Raw genomic sequence first — 23,116 nt, forward strand, 5'->3', positions numbered from 1 at the left:
TTTATTTGAAATGATTTTATTTAAATATAAATATGTGTACAAAGTTACAAGCAACAATATCTCATTTTAGCAAGTAAATACATAATCTTAAAAAAAAATAAAAATAAAAATAAAGGACAATTCGTTGTGTCTCGAAGAAAGAAAAAACGAAAAACAAAAAACAAAACAAAACAAAAGTCCTCTCACTTCCTCAAGACATCGATGAAGAAAACTCAGGCCTAAGGGTAAAGAGATTGTGGACGAAATAATAATAATAATAATAATAAAACTCAGATTCAGATATATATTTATATGCATTTATAATATAAATGTACTTTACAGTAGAGCAGCTCACAAGCTGTACATTAAGGCTTATATAAAGTATAAAAATAAAGACAAGCAATGTTGTGTTTTCTCAGACACAGTTAGTTAGTTCACTTTGTGAATTTTTGTTCTCGTCTAATTTTTCAATTTTCCTCAATTAGAGCCAACCACTCAGGCCTGAAGAAAAAAATGGCAGTACGGGAAAAAAAGTCCACTAGAACTAGTGGACAGCCACGATTCAGATTCAAATTCAGATTCAGATTCAGATTTCAAATTTAAATGTGTAAATCCAAATGTGAATTCAAATCTGATTCTGAATCGTGTCGGGTGCAGTAAAGCAATGTCTTACACAGGGAATGGACACAGAAAGAAATGCTCAGTTACGTTCACATAGACACATCATCTGCATGCAACAGACAGGAGGAGGAGGGTTTTTATTTTACCCCGGGTTTTTACAGTCGTTGATCTGCGTTTCTCAGGAGCTTTGCTTTTTATCGCCGTCGTAGTTATCATCATTATCATCATTATTATCATCATCTTCTTCGTCTTTGTCTTTTTTCTTTGTAAACATCTTGGAGAGATACTTGATTGTGTCATCGAAGTCCGTATAAGGTCTCAATACCTAAGATCTTTGCCCATGCGCTCTTTTTTTTTTCATTTTTACGTAAAAAAAAAAAAAACCCAAAAAACCAAACACAAAACACAGTAGCAACACAGTGTAGTTGCTAAACTGGCTCAAGGCTTTGTGTTTGCGTGGAGATTGCCACCAACTCAATTAAAGTCAACCCAGATAACTCAACCCAACAGCTCAGCTCAGCAGAGGCACCTTTGAAATCACCCCGAACCCAACCCATACAAAAATGCAATATATTGAAAAGGACATTCCAATATATCCTATTTACACGAGGGAGTATATCGACGACATCTTGCTATCTATTCCATTTTCCTACAGGAAGCGACCCCACGCCGTTCTCTACGCCGGGTCGCTTACAAAAGCGAGACTACTCTCTCAGTGTCTCGGTCACGTCTTCGTCTTCTTCCTCTTCTTCTTCTTCATTTGAGCTTAATAATCTCTCTTTCGACAAAACAAAACCGAAAAAAGCACCTGAAGTGCCGCGTGCTTAGCCTTTTTTGTTTTTCGCCGAGTTCGGAATACTGCTTCTCGTGCTGATCCGGCGCACTCGCTCGCTCACTTTTTATTCTTCAAAAGTACCCCCTCAAGAGCACAAACAAACATGACACAAAACAGCAGACAAAAGCCTTCAGAAAAAAGAAGACCCAGAACTCAGAACCAGTTGTTCCTCTTTCTTGTCTCGCCTGTTTATATCCCACATTATATCCCTTCAATTCCTCTGTAGTCGTAGGGGGAGTCCTCATGTCAGGAACACACACACACACACACACACATAAATGTGCTTACAATTCCTTCAGCATGCCGTCACGTAAGACATTTTACAGTCCGTGTATGGTTTGAGTTTTTTTTTTTTGGGATATCGTTTAAATTGGTGATAAGGGTTTTCTCTTTTTTTTGTTCTTTTTTTCCTTTTTCGATTCATTTAGTTTTTTTGATTGTGGTCAAGCGTAATGTCACAACGTTCTCATTTACAAAGGTTAGTATCATCACGAGTCCATGTGAGCACTCCGGTCCGTTGGTTCCACCAAAGTCCCTTCGCACCAAAAAACGGACAATTCCCAACTCCGTGAGTGTGGAGTGCGATCCGTTTGGATGAAATAAAAGGGATGAATAAAAGGGTGGATTCATGAATTCATTCGCCGGAAGTTTAGCTAGCGGACGAAGCTAAACACAATTAAATTTGCGTACGCAGTCTAGGTGTGACGGAACATCACAACAGAGCTAATCCTTTCTCAGAAAGTTTCCTTCAGGTTCCACATTCCCGTAAAAAAAGAACCACAGTCGCGGTTACAGTCGAGAGACGACTTTACAACCTTGTTGTCGCACGAATCTCAAGTCTCAAATCCCGAATCAAATCAACCCAAACAATTTTCCTTTACGGAAAAAGGTGTTTGCAGGAGGGGGAATTCCTCTTCTACTTCCAATTCCAAACCAATTCCAATTCCGAACCAATTCCAATTGCAATTTCAGTTCCTACTACTCTGTTCTGGTTGAACGCAAGTCTCTTTTGCCGTCAGAAGCCGTTCACACATGAGTCTGCATGCGCTGCTGAGACGGGCGTCCGTAGTCGGACTGCTGCGAGGACACCTGCGAGGACGCGTAGGAGAAGCGAGACGAGCTGGACACTTTGCTGGCCTGGTCCGATTGCTCGTAGCCGTCCATCTTCTCGTAGGAGGCCGGTTTGACGTAGCTGGTGAAGGCACGGCCGTAGGTGGAGGGGAGGTAGCCGGAGCCGGAGTACATGGGCTCTTGCGGGTACATGGTGGGCGTGCCCGGTTGCTGCTGTTGCTGCTGCTGCTGCTTCGGTTGCTGCGTCTGCTGCTGCGGTTGCTGCTGCTCGTAGGTGCTGCGTGTGCTCGGGGTGGTGGCGTAGCGGTTGGAGAAGTCGTAGATGCGCGTCTGAGGGTTGGCCTGCTGGCCGTACAGCGGGCTGGGGGAGGGAAGCTGGGATGGCGTGTAGACTGGACGAGAGTTGGGGACGTACTCGGAGAAACCGGTGCGACTGATGTGGCGGTCGTCGTGGCCTCGGACATTGTAGTAGCCGTTGGTGGGATCCTGAGGGGGGAGAAGAAAATAAAGGAGATGGTTATTAGGTATACTTGGATCAAGGAGTGGGCAATAAAATAACATAGCTCTGGAAAAAAATTAAGAAACCACTTCAGTTTCTGAATCAGTCTTTCTGATTTTGCTATTTATAGGTTTATGTTTGAGTAAAATAAACATGGTTGTTTTATTCTATAAACTACAGACAACATTTCTCCCAAATTACAAATAAAAACTTTGTAATTTAGAGCATTTATTTACAGAAAATGAGAAATGGCTGAAATAACAAAAAAGATGCAGATGCAGAACTTTCAGATCTCAAATAATGCAACGTTCTAATCATAAGTTCTTGTTCATAAAGTTTTAAGAGTTCAGGAATTCATCTTAGCATGTTTTCCTCCACCAGTCTTACACACTGCTTTTGGATAACTTTATGCCTTTGACTCCTGGTGAAATAATACAAGCAGTAAAGCTTGAAGGTTTGATGTCTTGTGGTCATCCATCTTCCTCTTGATTATATTCCAGAGTTTTTTTAATTTGGTAAAATCAAGAAACTCATCATTTTTAAGTGGTCTCTAATTTTTTGGTTTGTGTTTAAAAGCTCCAGCAGCAATGCTGTGTCTGATCCACTCGTATCAGTCTAGCTGTAAAACTACATAGTTAATCTAAATCTTTGTATTGCATCACGCTATATTGGTGTATTGATATGTATATTGGTTATCTTGACCTGTGTGTTAGTTTATGGCTAGAGGTAACATATTAGCCTCATAGCTTGGGGCTAGCACATTAGTTTGTAGCTAGCAAGCTAGCATCAGGCTTATATATTACAGTAGATAAAGTTGCACATCTTGTGTAGTGCACTGTTACCTTAATATCCGATCTCTCATCGTCCTCCTCCTCCAGCAGATCACTGTGCTCGGTGCGAGACGTCCCCGGAGACTCGCTGCTGTTGGGAGCCTGAGAGACAGAATCACACGCGCCTGGGTGAGGTACTGCTGCGACGGCACTTTCACACCGCAAACCAGCTGAGCTCTGAATGCATCAGGAGCTTCTTATGCCACATGTGGCCGAGCATCAAAAAAGCTTAAAGAAGCTCAAATGCGGGATAATGTCTTAGGCGAGTGTTTTTATGATGCCTGAATGACTCCGAAAGAGCTTTCCTTGCAGTGCAGGCAGAAAGGTATTTCATTTAAAGTTCAGCAAAACATTGATACTAAAATAGCCTGGAGTTTGATGGTTTGGCTGGTCTAAAAGCATGAAGAACATATCCAAGCAACTCTACTAGAATTAGCAAGCTTTCTGACCAATAACTGATTGAACCTGAACAGGTAGATCAATTTAATTTAATTCACTTCACAATATAAAGTGTATTTTTCTTTGTAAACCAGAATGTTGGACCAGAAGTTAATCAAAATCTCAACAGTATGACCACAATGGTCCAGCAGTTTGACAAGGTTTTAGCCAAACGTGTTGACCACCTTTAAACTAGTCAACCAGCGTTCTGTATGTTTCAGACTTTAAGGTGTTGAAAATTCTATCAGTCAGCTTCAGTAAGTAAAGTTTCTCCAGCACTAAGGCTAGGAGCAGCAGCATTAGCATTATTATTAGCCGCTAACCACAGCGCTAGCTCTTTCGCTGCTCAGAGACAAGTATATTGGACTGCAGTCTGTAGCGTGTTCACCATGTTAAAACAAGCTACTAGTGCTGTGGTTAGCAGCTAATGCTAATGCTGCTGCACCCAGCCTTAGTGCTGGAGAAACTTCACTGACAAATTCAACTTTAAAAAATATACTTCTGTTAGCTTACTGTAAATAAACGGAAGTGCTTTAATCACCCAAATAAATGGTTTTCAGGAGAGACGTCTGTGTAGATTAACATCCAGCGCTCGTTTGATTTTTTTTTTTTTTACACTATCTCATCCAAAAAACTCATATCACAATATCATGGGCTACTTCGGTCAGCTCACCCAGCTTGTTTACCACCTTTTTTAGTATACATTAAGTATTCACCTGGATGATTTAGCTTAAACCGCCCCAAAACCAGCTCACAACAAGGATTCAGTCTTGAAGTAGATTTTTCTACTTTTAATGAAGGGATGTAACTAACGCTAATGAACCACCAATTAGCCTTTTGTGCAACTGCTGCCAAAATCCTGCATTTGTTGTTGGGTTGTTGTTGAGTTAATTTCTCCTCTAATAGATGTGCTTATCTAGTTGTGTGACACTGTAAAACACACACACTGTTACACACACACACATGCACTGTTATCTGTAAATATTAGTTTTAACAGAAAACTGACTGTGGCTGACTGTTAGATCCCATTAAGGGTGTCTATTAGTTCTGCTATTTTTGTGCTTCTAGTGTTAAAACCATTTCAGGCTAATTAGCTCAGATTTTTTAGAGATTCTCACCATCGGTTCCTTCACGTCCTCCTCGTCGTCGTTTCCTCGGGCGGCGTTGTGGTCACTGTGCACAATTTGGACGCGGATGTCGCTCTTGGACAGGCGAGTCCCCTTTTTACCTGTGGGCAGAGCGGTGGAGAGAGTGGACAGAGATTAATGAGGGGAACAACTTCACAAAGCGCTACAGAGAGGTGCAGAGGTCAACTCCTCGCCAGGAAAGTTAGCTGCCCTTATAATTAACCTTCCACTAGTTGGACAGTTTGATTGCCATCCATTTGTGTTGCGAATGCACATGTAGTCCGAGCGCTCGCACCCCTCCCAACCCCTTGGCCTTGAACCTCACCTTTGGCAGTGTGGCGGCAGCAGAGGGACACCAGGGTGATGACGCAGACGATGAAGACGCAGCCGCCGGCGACCGAGGCACCGATGATGATCAGCATGGGAAGAGCCTCTGTAACACACAGGGAGAGTTGCAACACTTAAAACGCCGTCAGTCTTTCCAGCTAACGCCGGCGAGTAGGGGAATATTTATGAGTGCTTGACAGCTGTGTCAACGTGTCTGGCAAATCACGAGCTGCACGGAGGCAAACTGTATTTCAGAGAGTAGTATAGTCTGTTTATTCCACTGTTCAGCACTGTTAAAGCGACCATAGCATGGAAAAAAAAGTAGACTGCCGTCACGTTTTATTATTTATTTTTTCATAGTGCTGTAGTAGTATGTAAACAGTATAAATCTTTTAAAATGCTCGCTGCATTCTAGAACGTGGAATACACAGGATGCAGGTCAGAAAAAATGTGTGTATTTTACAGTTTTACAGACGCACCAATTCGTGTTAAAGTTACAAGGATAGTCTCACCCTGGATTATACATCCTGGTATAACACAGAACGGCCAGTCACAATATATAGTGTATAGTGTAATACATGTTTTACACACAGAGTAATCTATTTTAAACATTTAATTATTTTATGTGTTGATGATTATGGCTTACAGCCAATGAAAACCCAAAAATCAGAAACTCAGAAAATGTGAATGCTATACAAGACCAATTGTATAGTGAAATTGTGAAATGTGCAAAGTCCTGCTGAAAAATGAAAAGGTCCAATAAATGAGAAAAAATGACACTGGAAGACAAATGAAAAATAGAAGATGAAAACTAGTAACCTCCTGGAAGCTAAATTGCTGTTTTTCTGTTCTTTAGTCCATTTTCTTATAAAACTGTTTGTCATTAAATGTTGGAAAACACATAAAAAGTCGTTTAGAGATTACTGAACACCTCCAAGCAATTTGAGGCTTTTATGCAACTTTCTGTGTATTAACTACTATTGTACATACAGTACATACAGTTCATTTTCAGTACTACAGTTAGATTAGCCTTATAATTTGCATCAGCTGCAGTTTGGAAAGAGGCGGAATCTGACTTCAAATGTGTCGGAGGAGGCATGTGCTAGTCTTCCCCCTCCTGGTGTGCTGGGGCATTAATAGTGATTGGGGGATTCCTAGAGAGTGGGTTGGGTAATTGGCCATGTAAATTGGGGAGACAATTAGAAAAGATTCATTAAGATTAGGATTAGAAATACATAAAAAATAACTAAAAAAATTAAAGATCTAAATATGAACTGACTGATGGACTACACTTGGGACAAGGATGAAAAGTGAAAGCAAATTTCACTTTTAAGCCATCTCAAGCATCTCAAGCTTTTAAGCCTTACTTATTAAGAACAGGCGCATTGTTTAAGCCAAATGGTGAGCTAATGTATTCAAACTATTCAAGAGTGATCTCATTTCTTTACGGATGTGTGAGCGCAGTATCTCCTAACCCTGCTGTATTCTCTGGAGGTTCCAGATCGGGCTGCCAAGTGAGCTTCTAAACCATCCAACCCATCCGAGTCTCCAGCCGTGGCATCACGTATAGAAATTCATCCAGTGTGGCGTCTCAGGGCCAGGCGATTGGCTCTAATCTCCACTGGAAGAGGGGTAACCAGGCCTGACATGCAGCGAGGCAGCTGACACTAATCTAATTAGAGATTGCGGGAGATAGCACCGCTGCCTGCCTCTCCTGAGACAAGCCTCTTCTGCCTTGATGCAAATTGCTGGCTAGGACCTCATTTTCGGTGTCTCCGACTACAAAGGCCTGCCCGCACTACCATGTGCTTAACCTTATTTAAGCGAATTCAGGCTCTAGTGGTTCCACGCATGCCGAGCAACGGCCCGGCCGAGCGGTACGCCGGGACACCCGCCGGCCCGCGAACGAATTGATTCAGGCTCAAAATCTATATCTGTGTTATGGGGCAGATGTATTCATTAAGTACACCATCTCCTGATTAAATGATATTGATTCGCCGGTGTATAATTAAGATAAGCGCACTACTGGAGGGCTTCTCTTTCTCGGGTCTCCTTCTTCAGCCAGTTTCCTGTGCGCCGCTGGCCGCTGACTCTGAAGAAGGAGGACCTGTCACGATTCATCCAGCGTGGAAAAAAAAAAGAAAGCCCCTTCACTTTGTGGGATGTAACCTACTAAATGAAACCCTTACATTACCCTCAAACGCTCTGAACAAACTCATCTCATCGCAAAAACCCTTGGCACCTCCTCAGCTGCATGCCTGGCATTTTTCTTCCGCCTCTTCTGAGCTGCTTTTGTTGGAATTGCTGTATTACAAATGACCAAAGCCCAGCTTTGGCTTTAAAAGCCTGTCTTAAATCTTAGCCTCGTTTCATCCTCCCTCTCTCTCTCTCTCTCTTTCTCTCTTCCTCTCATCCCTTTTCCTTTTCCTACTTCCCCTTCATCAGAGAGAGAGAGAAAGTGAAATATTGATCACAAAAAAGAGCTCGTCTTAGATCTGCCTCTGTAACTTTTTTGGAGTTGGTTCAGCTGTCAGTTCTCTTCACCTGTAGCAGGTGTAATCTCTGTATCGGCCTCTGTATGCTAAGGGGATCGCAACAATCTGAATTTTTGCACTGTTTGACCGTTCACACTGCTTTGCACCAGTTTTTAAACAACGCAACAGATAGACGTGGAAATGTGGTGTGGTTTTTGAGAATGTAAACTATTAAAATAAAGTCTACAAAGGATTTTTGTAAGAGACGACATAAAATAATCACTTTTAATATCATGAAGAACCATTTTGGCAAGAGATCTGAGATTTTAGAGGACAAAAAGGGCAGTGTTTCCCAACACTGGTTCTAAAGTACTCTCTGATCTGCACATTTTACTGGTTTCCTACTTTAACACGTCACTTTCAATTGAATAAAAGCTTGTTAATTAGTTGATTACAGTGTAATTTGAGTAAAATCTCTGTGGTATCCTATGGTATCTTACTTAAAACCCTTTGAAGCACCTTTTAAATTATATTTACAACTATTTTAGCATCCTGTTCTTGATCAAGACTTAAAAATTATACCTAATACAACTTTAAACAACTTTAAAAGACTACAGAAGTTGAGGATATCTCACCTTGTTCTTTAAGGATGACCAGGGCGGTTCCCGTTCCAAAGCGATTCCAGGCAGTGCAGTTGTATCGCAGCTGAAAGTCCTGGGCCAGCGTCTCGGACAGGATCAGCGAGGACAGGACGCCTCGGTCGCTGTTGACCGTCTGAACGGAGTAACGACCAGAGGAGCCGGAGGACAAAGTCATTTCCCCAAACGTCCACACCTGACGATGAACAGGACAGTGAGTTAATCTTCGGGTGACCGTTAGAAATCTCGGGCGACAGATAGAACCCACCAGAAACTGTTAGAAGCCTCCGGTGACAGTTAGAACTCATGGACAACCGTAAGAAATCACTGGTGACCATTAGAAGCTGTGGGTTTAATTCCTGGGCTTGCTTTTAGTGTTTACTTAGATTTGTCAAGTTCTTGTAGTAATAGTTGATGTTTTAAATCGACTCTTATTCTTATTTTTACCACCCTTTTATACTTTTATAACATTTAATTTAGTCTGTTTTTGGCAGTCAGTTGGTTCTTTTTTGGGAGTGTAGCTGGGAAGAGAATATGGTAGAGCTGTATGGTGAGAAAGAGAGAGAATAAAAGAGAGAGAGAGCAACATGATGTGCCAGCTGCTCTTTTTCAGCGGGTCAGTGTAGAATCACAGAGGGGGGTGAAGTATGCACTGTGTTCCCTGTGGCTGAGAGGTGTGGAGCTTCCATCTCTCGCTCTTTCTCTCTCTCTCTTCCTCATCCTTTATCTCTCAGCTTGTCGTTTTCTGTCACCGTCGCTGATGTTTATTTTCCTCCCACCTTCTCTCTCTCTCTCTCTCTCTTTTTCTCTCTCTCTCTTTCTTGTTGTTCTCCTTATTCCTTCCTTTTCCTTCTTGTCCATCCTCGCCCACCCCCTCTACCTCAGACCCTAATTATCCAGTGAAGGCCTTGCCCAGGCAGCGGGGGTCACAGGGGGTCACCAGAGCCGGGTGCTAATTGCGCACCAGAGAAGGACGGAGAGAGAGAGAGAGAGAGAGAGAGAGAGAGAGAGAGAGGGACGGAAAGAGAGAAAGATGGAGAGAGAGAGAGGGATGTGTGTATAGAGTGTACACACCGCGGGGGTGTGAAAGGTGAGCTAAAGGGGCAACCTCTTCAACCAGCAGCTTTTAATGGGCAGTGTACATGTGTGTGTGTGTGTATATATGTATGTGAGTGTATGTGAGTGTGTGTGTGTGTGTGTGTGTGTGTATGTAGGGACACTGAAGAAGAAGAAGAAGAAGAAGAAGAAGAAGCGAGCTAGTTTGCTTGTGATCTTGAAGGGGGTGGGAGATGAGGGGGTGATGCCTTGGGTGGGTTACACACACATATATATACACTAACACACACACACACACACACACACACACATAAACCAAAAATATCAAGAAAAAAAGTGGTGCCCAGGGAACAGCTTGTCAAGAACGAGGCGGCGCTGAGTGTAAGATAACTAACAAAGCTACCTAACAAGCAGACAAACACACACACACACACACACACACACACACACACACACACACACACACACATATATGGTGTTAACAAGAAAGTACACTCACGATTTTGTCCGGTGGAGGGCTGCTTCCCACCAAACACTCCAGCTTTCCTTTCGAGTGTTTCACAGCTTTCTGAGTAGCTTCAGCCGTAATGATGGGGGGACCTTAGAGAGAGAAAAAGAACGAGAGAGAGAGAGAGAGAGAGACATTAGAGATTAATACTATTATTATGATTACTTTTTTGATTATTGTGAATGCAATTGAGCAACAGATGCAGTGAAAAGCAAGAAAAAGAGGCAGAGAAAGACAAAGAAAGAAAAAGAGAGAGAGGTTATTATTTTGTTCGGACTATATAACGTCCCAGAAATAATTGAGATGAATATTGTTGATATTATTGTCAATTCAAGACTCTTTTTTTAAATCACTGATTTGACACTTTTAATTATTACAAATATTTAGACATGAGAATAAAACAACTACGATAAAGAGAAATTCTGTTCTGTGTGTTCCGGTAAGCCAGGATGCTATCGGCTAGCGGTTAATGCTAATGCTGCTGCACCCAGCCTTAGTGCTGGAGAAACTTTACTGAAAACTCACCCTTATAACGCTGGACTTCAGCAGAGTGGCTTTATTGCTCCTTTAATACCTGGCCGGATTATAAGGTGCACTGATGGTTTTTGGGAAAATTAAAGAATTTTAAGTGCACCTTATAGTGGGGTAAATACGGTAATAGAAGCAAATATGTGGGCAATAGAAGAGAAAAGGAATTAGATGATGATTTCTATTATGTGTTTGTGTTGTATCTGTAACATTTGAGCAATATAGGAGATAGATAGAGAAAGAGCTGGAAGCAGGTGAATCTGTGTGTATGTGTGTGTGTGTGTGTGTGTGTGTGTGTGTGTGAGTGTGTGCGCGCCAATGGAAGCCGGGGTGTGAAGAGGTTTAATGAGCGAGTGCTGCCTTATTAGCGCTGAAGTCAGTAGAGAACAGCTCAGGACTGAAGGCCTGAAATAGCTCCTTAAGAAACAGCCATTCCTGACATTTACATCCATTTACACTCTATAAGAGACTTTAATAAGCAGTTTGGAGCTGCTGATTCTGGTGAGAGAGAGAGAGAGAGAGAGTAAAAGAAACAGTGAGAGAGCTTCTTTACCGTTGACAGTAAGAGTGACATCTCTTTCAGCCACACCAATCATGGGTACGATGGCTTTACAGGTGTACAATCCGGCGTCTTCTTGAGTTACGGCCTTCAACTGCAGCGTGTTGCTGTTGCTGAGCACCTGCCATTCACAAAAACACACAAAAACAGGGGTTGGAGAATGAAACTGAAACACCTGGTTTTAGAGCACAATAATTGATTGTGGTGACGGACAGTTCTGGTGGAAACAGGAGAGTTGAGGTGCACATTGAATTCTGCGTGATTTGATCAGCCGTGGTTTTATGTTTTTTTGGATACAATCCGGGTTAGCACCCGAACATCCCTTTCAGACAACTTCCTCTTACAGCGTCCACAGTTAATCCTGTTGGATGTGGTTGGTTCTTCTTGGTGGTATGCTGACATTACCCTGGATACCGTGGCTCTTGATGCTGCATCACAAAGACTTGCTGTCTTGGTCACAGATGCTCCAGCAAGACGTGCACCAACAATTTGTCCTCTTTTGAACTCTGGTATGTCGCCCATAATGTTATAGTGTGCATTGCAATATTTTGAGCAAAACTGCTCAAAGCTCTTACCCTGCTAATTGAACCTTCATACTCTTACTGCTCTTACTGGTGCAATGTGCAATTAATGAAGATTGGCCACCATTTTGCTCTAATTTGTCTACATTACAAGCATGCTTTTGTATGTTTCTTTTAGAACCTAATTTAAAGCATTTAAGCATAAGCTTTTGGGTTAAAATGTCTTTAAATGCTTATAAGCGCATGCCTTCAGGCTATTGACTAACACCTCTACGATCCCCTGCATACGGAATTCCTCCGTATGGAAGCTCATCGAATGAATATCATTATCACGCCGTCAATATTTCCACCGCATGTGCACGGGACCATACTTAAAACCCGATAGCTGTGTTTATTTCAGTCGGTAACACTCCGGCAGCCCCCGCGAGACAGCCATTACCATTAGCACCAGTCATCCATTTCATTACAGGAGCTCTACACTGCGGAGCGCCCGCTGCCATCTATACCGAGGGGACGTTTTCAACTTGGAGCTGTCATTTTTTCATCTTAAAGAACAGCCCAACCTCTATTCCCCGTGTTTCTGGGTTTATTAAAGTCGCTGAAATGGTGTTTAGGTGAAATACAAGAAGTGCTGAAATACAACATGGCAAGGAAATAACTGTACATAGACTTCCGTTGGGATGGAGACTGAGCGAAAACTGATTTTAGGCACCGTCCAGAGGGTTTTGTCTGCGTTTTGGCCTTGTGTCTACAGTAAAAGAGCATTTTCAGTCTCTAAAAAAGAGAATTTCCAAGGTGGAGACTTTTAATAACTCTTTTTTTTTTGTTTTTTAGTATTGTCTTAAAGGTGCAGGAAATGGAGCTTAAAAATGGAGCTATAAAAAATGCTATCAAGACATAAAAAACTAAAGGTCTACAAGATACAAGACTTATATGTCTGCTACTGTATTTACTTGTGGGTTGTCTTTTAGCATGTACAATTCTAGCCAGATGCAGGGGGTCACGATCATTACCGCTGCACTGTCCACTGTGGTTGGTAATGCCTTCCAGACACTGTGAATCAAAAAAAGGAAATATCCCTAGCCAAATGGCGCCCACTATCAATTGGCCTCGCTCCAATTCCCATGAGCATACTGGCTAGTGTTCAACAGTTTCAACTCACAAGATAACACCTCATAACTTATAAACAGATGTGGGCTTTCCTGAGCTGTTCCCTAAGGTAACAGACCCAGAGAGAGCAAGGCCAACAATTGTGCTCTCTCAGGGCTCTGGCAGCTGATGGCAAACTGGAAACTCTGGATCTTTGGAGCTCTTTGGACTCCCACTTACTTCCATTAAAAACTTTAATTTTTAAAGCAATGGTTCTCAAACTGGTACCTCTATATCTTTAGGCTTGTATTACAAATTCGAACAGTTTAGCGACCCCTAGAGGTTAGATATTCCATCATCTAAGGAGCCAGAAAGGTGTTTTCTCAATGGCGTCGCTCCAAAGAACTCTTGAGCGCTCGTTTTTGGGAGTGGAAGTGTCAGCGCTGTATCCGCAGTGGCGTTTGTGTGTTTTTGCCTGGGCTGTGTTAGTAACACATGCGGCAGTGGCTCGTTAGGCCCCATTGATCATTAGACACCCCTCCCCTCGCAACGCCGGCAAACTCAGATTAATCCGTTTAGCGCTCCCCTCGATTTTTCATTCGCAGACACTCATCGAATTAGCCAATTAATCCATATCTCGTGGCGATGAAGTAAACACGCCGCTCGAGGATTAGATCAGCCCTGCTCTTAGACGTTGCACGGGGTGGAGGAGGAGGAAGAGGAGGAGGAAGAGGAGGAGGAGGTGTGGGGAAGTGGGGATGGGGGAATGAGAGGTGGGGCGGCTGCTGTAGCATCAAAATTAGCCTATTGCTTTAGCACGGCCCTCTGGCTTTTAAACTGCTGTCTCTCTCTCTCTCTCTCTCTCTCTCTCTTTTCCCTCTTTTCCTCGCTCGGTCCTTGTTTGCTTTCTCGGGCTCTTTGTGAAATCCGATTAGACAGCATGAGAGTTGTTCCCGGGAGATATCCGGCTGATGCGTGATGCCGAGGGTCTACAGTGGGCTGAAACACACCAGCGCTGGCTGACAATCAGCTCGCTCTCTAAGCCAGGGCGCGCTCGCGTACGGATAACGCCCGAGATGGCAGCGATTCGCCGCACATCCACTGATCAAAACTTATCTGCGGCTGTGCTGGGAGCAGATCAGCCGTGATTAAGCTTAGTGTTTCCTTCTGGAGCGCCGCGTTACCAGTCGATACAGATTAAATCGAGGCAATTAATACCCAAGATCAGGATTGTTTACCGATTCTGATCCTAGCGGCGCACTCTATATTAAGTTAATATAGGTAAAACCAATATTAATACTAATTAGCTGATGAGAACACCAGCATTCTGTATTATTCCCCTTTTTTGGACAAGTTTACGAGGTGGCAAGTTCACCTCCCAAAACTGGGATCTTGGGTTCAAGTCCCTATCTGGGGGGGAGTTTCCATATTCTCCCTGTGTCTGGGTGGGTTTCCTCCAGGGACTCTTGTTTCCGCCCACATTCCAAAAACATTAAGGCTAGGTAAATTGGTAAAATACTTTAAAACTACCCAAAAAAAAATTAAATACCCAGATATGGATTGGCTCTAGGTAGACGGTCTTTTCCGGTTGAGAGTATGCTGTGTGCTATTGGTTGCCATTTCTCACCAGTGTAAATCTTCTCATGATCGTGTGTAAAAAAATGTATTGTTGGTTCAGTAGATCCAGACTGAGACCACCTCTTTCGGTTGAACCAAATTTTAGTCCTTTGATAGGGGCTGTGGTTTGCGTCCCCTTTCACACCTTCTATTTTGGTTCAGACTGAACGGTAAACTCTAAAATCTGGACCAATCGATGAAGTCTGAGAGTGATACGTACCACATTAGAGCCTTGTTTGGTCCAGGCCAAAGTTAGAGGTGGGTTTCCAGTCCATGCGCAGGTGAACGCAGCATCCATACCCGTGTCCACCGTGAGGGGTTTGGGTTCTGACAGCAGCCTCGGGCCGACTGGAGCAACGGAGAAACAGAGAAACGGGAAAAATGAGGAAAAAATACAATTATTAAAGCACAGATACTCACATAAACAACGTGTAAAGCCTTGCATGTTGATTTCAGAGCCGTAGTGAAAGTGTCTCGTGAGAACATCGTGAGAGCTTTTGATGTGATCTGCATGTACACACGTGTGTATCAGATCTGATGGTGTTTGTGCGTCATCAAAACTACAGTCTATTATGTCGTTCAGCGCTGCAGCCTTGGCATTCGAAAGCTCATCAAGTGCTTCAGTATTTATTGTACATAATGCAACTTAAGTACAGCTGAATAATTACACTAGATTTATTGTATGCACAACAGGTGTGCATGAACGTGTGTTGTAAAAATAAAATAAAAGAATATAGCTTATTATAATAGCTTAATATGCTTCACAACCAGAGATGATGACAATAGAATAATCCACAATAAAACAGCAAGATTACAGAGAGTAAAAAATAATAAAATTATATTTAATATAAGGAATAAATAGGACGAATCATGTTCAAAACTAAATATATATAAAATAAACTGTTTTTTTTATAAAATGGCAACATAATTAATTACTAGATATGTTTTTGCATGCATTTTATATATTTACCTGTTAATGTAACTATACACTAATATTATTACTATAACTTTAATTAACTTTAACTATAATTTTCCCAAAAATTGACAGTGCTCCTTATAATCCGATGCTCCTTATGTATGAATTTTACCAGTCAGGTATTAATTAAGGAGCAGTACAGCCACTCTGCTGAAGTACAGAGTCATAAGGCTGAGTTTTCAGTTTTTAAGTTTCTCCAGCACTAAGGCCGGGAGCAGCCTTAGCAGCCTTAGTGCCATGGTTTACCAGAACACTTAGGGTTCCTCAGTCTAGCACTGTTGGGGAGCATTAACAGCCTGCTAGCACTGTGCTTAGCGGCTAACAATAATGCTAATGCTGCTGCACCCAGCCTTAGTGCTGGAGAAACTTCACTGAAAATGCATACTTAGACCAAATATTGGAAATCTAAGCTTACAAATAAATAATAAGCTTGCAAATAAACAGAAGCTGCTTTACTCACCCAAATAAACATTTTTCAGAAGAGAAATTTGTGTAGATTAAGAATTACAGTTTTGTTTACTAAGGTGATTCCCCATTAGAAGGGAAACATGGCGACACCCTTGCTCACTTCAATTAGGCATCCTTAGTAGTGTTGCTTAATGCTCCTTATAAACCTTTGCGCCTTATAATACACGCCTTATAAAACACGATAGACATTATATAGAAAACTATTTCGTTATTTAGCATTAGTAATTATTGCACAATTGGGATGCAATATTTTCAATATTAACATAAATGAAAAAAAAGGCTGCTGGTGCTTTTAAACACTAAATAAACTCATTTAAAAAAATAATAAAAATGCAAAAAAAAAACCCAGCCTAAAGTTTCTGCTTCTGACAATGATAAATGCTACATGCCTGTAGCAGAAGCTCTTTAAGTCCTGCTGCTGTATTCTATACTCACATTGCACGTCCACCAGCGTGCTGACGTTAGTGCTGCCCACAGAGTTGGACACCTCGCAGGACACGGGGTCGGTGAAGTAGGACTGATCCACCGTCACCTCCAGACTGTCCCCGTTGGCCTCGGAGATGGGGACGCCACCTTTGGACCACCTTTTGGAGCACGGAGAAGAAAATCCATAAAATAAGCATTATTTAGCATAATCAAACACCAGGAAATGTAAATATGTACTGTACGGTACAAGTTTTGAAGTCTGGAATCAATGTTTTTAGTATAAATAATAAAAAAAATTATATATATATATATATATATATATATATATATATATATATATATATATATATATATACGTGTGTGTTTATTTTGTGTTATTTTACCTGTAGCCAGTGATCTCCGGATTGGCCGAGGCAGAGCAGATGAACAGCACTTTGGCTCCTTCCATCACAGTCTGGGGTTGGACGGACAGAGTCACAGAGGGCGGATCTAAAACACAAACACAATTAAAGTCAGAGAGAGATCTATTTTAAGCATTTATTTCTTTTATTGTTGGTTTTGATTATGGCTTACAGCCAATGAAAACCCAAAAATCAGTGTCTCAGAAAAGTAGAATATTATATAAGACCAATTGCTACATTTGTACACTGCAGTGTGGGCAGTGTGCCAAGTCCTGCTGGAAAATGAAATCCGCATCTCCATAAAAGTTGTTTTCAGCAGAGGGAAGCTGTAAGAGATGAAGTGCTGTAAGATTTTGTGGGAAAACAAAACTGCACTGACTTTAGACTTGATAATAAAACACAGTGGATCAACACCAGCAGATGACAGACATGACTCTTTATCCAAACCATCACTGATTGGTGGAAACTTCACACTAGACCTCGAGCAGTTTGGACTGTGTGTCTCTCCACTCTTCCTCCAGACTCTGCTCCCTTGATTTACTTTAAATGAAATTTACTGTAGAATTTACTGATGGTCATGGTGATGGTTTTCATTTTCCAGCAGGACTTGGCACACTGCCCACACTAGTGCCAAAAGTATCTTGGTCTTATTAAATATTCTTATTTAATATCATCTGAGACACTGATGTTTGGGTTTTCATTGGCTGTAAGCTTCATAATCATCAAAAACACGAGTAAAAGAAATAAATGCGAATAGAATATATCACTCTGTGTGTAATAAATTCTATATAATATATATATATATATATATATAAATTTCACATTTCCAACTGAATTACTGAAATAAAGTAACTTTTCAACTATATTCTTTCTATTGTTTGAGATGCACTAGTAAGGATAGTATCACCCTGCATTTTGTCTGTATATATCTGTATTATGTTCACACAGTTCTGTCTGGTAGACATAGATTGGTGCTATCCGGGGAAATCATGGGAAAAAATGGTCTGTGTTTTTTGTCCATTTCATTTTTGGGCAAACTATTGCATTAGCTGAGGATCCGAGTTTGTGTTAAAGTACTAAAGGACTGGTCTGAGGTGCTGCAGCTCATTTTTGACCTTGGTTATCACTCAGTGCTGATGTAAGCCTTAAAAAGCTGAATTTGTTGAATCTGTCTCGCACTTCACTTCCAAAATTTCCTATTGAAAAGATGCACCCCCACGAAATGTTGTGAAATGCCCTGGCCTAGACTGAAACAGCGGCTCTAACTCTGAGCCTCGTGGTGCAGGTGAAGGTGAAGGTGTAGGTGTGGGTGTGGGTGGAGGTTCTGAGGAGCTAAAAGAGCTCTTACGCTGGACGCTGATGGTGACGGAGGTCTGGCGTCCTGCAGGTGCGGCCGGGTTCAGGACTCTGCAGGTGTAGGTCCGCCCTGAGTCTCGGTCCTCCGGCGTCATCGGTAGTAAACTCACAGCTGTTTCCCTCTTTCCGTCCTCCATAAGAGACTAGAGAGACAAAACAGACAGGTATTAAAATTCAGAACAAATTAAATACTTTATATTATTTACCTAATATGGTCATGGTCCAACAGTGATGTCACAATGCATGATACAGTATTGATATCAAACGGTATGATCTAAAATTGTGACATCACAAGGCATGCTCTGATTGTGATATCACAACGTAATAACCAATTATGACAATATCATGCATGATTCAGTTGTGACATCACAATGCACGGTCCAATAGTAGCATCACAATGCACGGTTCAACTGTGACATCACTACACCTAATCAACACCATGCATGGTCTGATTGTGTTATTGCAAAGCATGATTCAGATGTGTCATCACAACGCACTGCCCAATTGTGACATCACTACACATAATCGAATGCATGCATGGTCTGATTGTGATATCACAAGGCGTTGTTCATCCGACTGTGACATCAGAACACAACATCCAATTGGGACATCACAATTAAATCATGCAGAATACAGTATACAACATGGACCAATTGTGACATCACACTGCATTGTCCTATTGTGACTTCGTAACATGCATGGTCCAATTGTAAGATAGTAAAAGCATGATCCAACTGAGACATCACAATGCATGATGGTCTGATTGTGACATCACATTGCACCATCTGGTTATGACATTATGATGCATGGTCCAATTGTAAGATAGTAAAAGCATGATCCAACTGAGACATCACAATGCAAGATGGTCTGATTGTGACATCACATTGCACCATCTGGTTATGACATTATGATGCATGGTCCAATTGTATGATAGCAAAAGCATGGTCCAACTCTGACATCACAATGTATGATGGTCTGACTGTAATATTAAAGTGCACCATCGGATTGTACCATCATACGGTGCATGGTCCAATTCTTGCTAAAGCATGATCCAACTATGACATCACAATGCATGATGCAATTGTGACATTAGAATACAGTGTCCAATTGTGACATCACAACACATGGTGCAACTGCTTTATTAAATGATAAAAATCCTACTAGTTGTTTTAGTAACGCACACTGATGCTACGACTATTATAAATTCAGAGCAGGATTATAACAGGTTGCGATTCTGTGATGCGCTCTGATGTATCGAGCCACGCCGCATGTCTCCTAATGACTGCCATGCTGTAAGCCAGTTGGCAACACCTAGTTTTAATCCTGTGTAAATGAATGTGGATGTCTCCGGAGCAGTCTGAGTACTCAGAAGGATTAGAGCAGCGCTCGTGGCAGGTAGGTGAGCTCGTGTGTTTTATGATGCTGTTTTGCTGTGGGCACATTTTTTTTCCCAGAGAGCCCTCCATCAGCTCTTCCTGTTCCTCATCATCTTTTAAATCTGTTTATTGTGCACGGACGGATCGATGCGGCTAAGTGGGGCTCTGGTCTGCGCTGGAGTTTAGCCCTCCTCCTCCTCCTCCTCCTGCTCCTGCCGCCGCCGCACCACTGCTGTTAGCACTCTGACGGGGGAACGGAATTTTAATAGAATTTTAATCTGCATTTCTTTTCTGACTCCTGACTTTCTCTCTTTTTCTTTATTTTAGCTTCTGCTTTTCCTGCTAAGCTGAATCTTCTGCCTTTGTTTAGTAATAAATTAATAGATGTACCTACCTACCTACCTACCTACCTACCTACCTATCCATCCATCCATCCATCCATCCATCCATCCATCCATCCATCCATCCATCCATCCATCCATCCATCCATCCATCCATCCATCCATCTAACTGTGACATCATAGTGCGTTGCCCAAGTATGCCATTGTAAAATTGCAACACACAATCACAAAGTTGGGTTTTCATAAAGCATGATTTACTTGTGACATCTCAATGCATGATACTATTATGACATCACAATGCAACATTCAGCTGTGGCATCACAATGTGTCGGCTAACTTTGAAATTACTACGCATGGTCCAATGATGACACTGTGAAATCACCATTCACAATCAAGTTGGGTTAGTATAAGGAATGAATTGCTTGCATTATACTATTATGACATCACAATGCAACATTCAGCCAACTATGACATTACTATGCATTGTCCAATCATGACATTGTGAAATAACCATGCACAATCAAGTTGGGTTATCATAGTGCATGATTTACTTGTGATATCACAAATGCATGGTCCAATCAATAAAACCAATGCATGCTCTAACTCTGACATCAGAGCACAGTGCCTTGCCCAACTTTGGCATTACCAATAATGGTCCAATTATGACACCATAACGTACAATCAAGGTGGGTTTGCATAATGCATGATACTATTTTGACATCACAATGCGTTGCTCAAATATGACACTACTAATAATGGTTTTGACATCATAATACACTGTAATCAGGGTTTATCATTGCTGAATTTAACTGTGACATTATGACACATGAAAGAATTTTGACAACACATAAATCAATGTCCAAGTGTGACATTACAATGTACTATTCAAGTGTGACAGCACAGTGCATAGGTTGATTATGACCTCATAATTCAATCACAAAATCACAGTGCATCACGAGACATGATGCAACTCTGACATCACAATGCATGAGCTGATTATTACACAATACTGCTGTAATGAAATCATGATGCATAGTAAAACTTCATCCAATTGTTGCATCACAATGCAACAATGATTATGATGCAACACATGTATTATGTGAAGTGTATTACTAGTGTGTGTATTGTTTCGCCAGCTGTAGTTTGGGTGCAGATGTGCAGTTGTGGTTGTTGTGTGTAATGGATGAAACAATGAAACAAATGAAACAATGCACAATGCACAATCAAGTTGGGTTAACCGTGACATCACAATGCATGATACTATTATGACATCACAATGCACCATTCATCTGTGACATCTCAATGCATGGTCCAACATGCTCTAACAGTGTACTGCCCAACTGGGACATTACTACTAATGGTCCAATCATGCCATCGTAATGCACAATCAAGGCGGGTTATTAAAATGCTTGATTTAATTCTGACATCACAATGCATGATACTATTATGACATCACAATGCACCATTCATTTGTGACATCTCAATGCACGGTCCAACATGCTCTAACAGTGTATTTCCCAACTAGGACATTACTACTAATGGTCCAATCATGCCATCGTAATGCACAATCAAGGTGGGTTATTAAAATGCTTGATTTATTTGTGACATCACAATGCATGATCTTACTATTTTGACATCGCAACATGATAATGTGTGTTTTTAAATGTGCTGGGCTGTCCGGTTCCTGACAGGCTGCCGCTGATGTGGTAATAAAGTATTGAATTTGACCAGACGCTTTTCTGACTCGAGGTGTGATGGCCGGCCGGGCGGTTGGGGGTCAATCGATGCCCGAGTCACTTCAGCCTCACCTCCGACTCACTCAAAACGCTTTTACGCTAGATTGAATCGCATCGCTCTCTGTCAACACCCTTCCACTCCATCCCTCCTTTTTTTTTTGCTTTTTTTCCCCTCTCTCTCTCGCTCTTTTTTCCTCCCTCTTTCTTGCTTTCTCAAGCAACAACCATCAACCAACAGCTTGTCCTCCCTCGCCTCCACTTTTCTCTTATTCCGTCTCCTCCCTTCGCTGTGTCCTCTGTTCTTTGTTCTCGCCCGCCTACCTGTTTTATACCTTCACCCTCTATCATCAGCCTCCTCTTTTTTCTTATCTTCCTCCTCCTACTCCTGTCACCTGTCCTTCTTTCTCGCTCTCACTCTTTATTTCTTTCTCTTTTACCCTCCTCTCTCTCTTTCTCTCTTGTCACGACTGAATCGCGTTTTCATTAACAAGCCACTATGATCCGATTGTGATGCGACAAGACATTGTCTGACTGAATCAACACAAAAATAATTTGTATGTTGATTGTGACATCATAACCTAGTTATGTGGTAAATAAATGGTAAACTCATTGTAAAACTGATATTACATCAAACTAAATTTATCTGAATTTGACACCACAATGCATCAACTGTTACATATGTGACATCACAACACAGTGCATGGTTGATTATGACATCACAATACTCAATCCAAATATGACATCACAACACAGTGCATGGTTGATTATGACATCACAATACTCAATCCAAATATGACATCACAATGTCAATGTAAGGTCTAATTCCTATGACATGACCATAATTATCCAATTATAACATCACAACATCAAGGGGAAACTGACATCACAAGGCACTGTACAGTGAGATCACAATGCCTGTTCCAACTAGGATGTCACAGTGCCTGTAACAACTGTGACATCACAATGTCCGTTTCAACTGTGACATCACAATGCTCTTTCTGAATGTAGCATTGTAGTGCTTGTTTTAAGTATGACCACACAATGCACTGTCTGAATGAGATCATAAGGCATGTTCCAACTGGCATCATAATGCCTGTTACATCTATGACCTCACAACACACTGAATGTCTGAATGAGACTCTTGTCATCTGTCCTTCTTTTTCTCCCTCCCTTCCCCTTTCTTTCTTTCTTTCTTTCTTTCTTACTTTTTCTCTTTTTATCTGTAACAAGTATCTAATTCTCTAATTTCTCGTTCTGTCTCGTCTTATCTCTCTTTCTCTCTCTTATCTTAACTCGTCCTCCATCTCTACCTCCTCTTC

The 23,116-nt window shown here is 41.6% G+C and overlaps 1 protein-coding gene across 1 annotated transcript in view; it reads right to left on the minus strand.

The window, feature by feature from the left end:
• Positions 1-23,116, minus strand: part of kirrel3l (kirre like nephrin family adhesion molecule 3, like) — an 86,144-nt gene continuing 63,028 nt past the window's right edge. The window contains exons 5-15 of the mRNA XM_049467058.1: positions 18,337-18,487; positions 16,971-17,076; positions 16,597-16,745; positions 14,938-15,065; positions 11,485-11,611; positions 10,395-10,495; positions 8,837-9,035; positions 5,726-5,833; positions 5,392-5,501; positions 3,848-3,937; positions 1-2,992 (exon numbers count right to left, since the gene is read on the minus strand). Coding sequence (XP_049323015.1) covers positions 2,462-2,992; positions 3,848-3,937; positions 5,392-5,501; positions 5,726-5,833; positions 8,837-9,035; positions 10,395-10,495; positions 11,485-11,611; positions 14,938-15,065; positions 16,597-16,745; positions 16,971-17,076; positions 18,337-18,487 — 1,800 coding nt within the window. The 3' untranslated portion in view covers positions 1-2,461. The remainder of the gene's footprint in view (positions 2,993-3,847; positions 3,938-5,391; positions 5,502-5,725; positions 5,834-8,836; positions 9,036-10,394; positions 10,496-11,484; positions 11,612-14,937; positions 15,066-16,596; positions 16,746-16,970; positions 17,077-18,336; positions 18,488-23,116) is intronic.

The sequence above is a fragment of the Astyanax mexicanus genome, chromosome 18, assembly GCF_023375975.1.
Source record: "Astyanax mexicanus isolate ESR-SI-001 chromosome 18, AstMex3_surface, whole genome shotgun sequence".
In the NCBI taxonomy this organism is placed as follows: Eukaryota; Metazoa; Chordata; class Actinopteri; order Characiformes; family Acestrorhamphidae; genus Astyanax; species Astyanax mexicanus.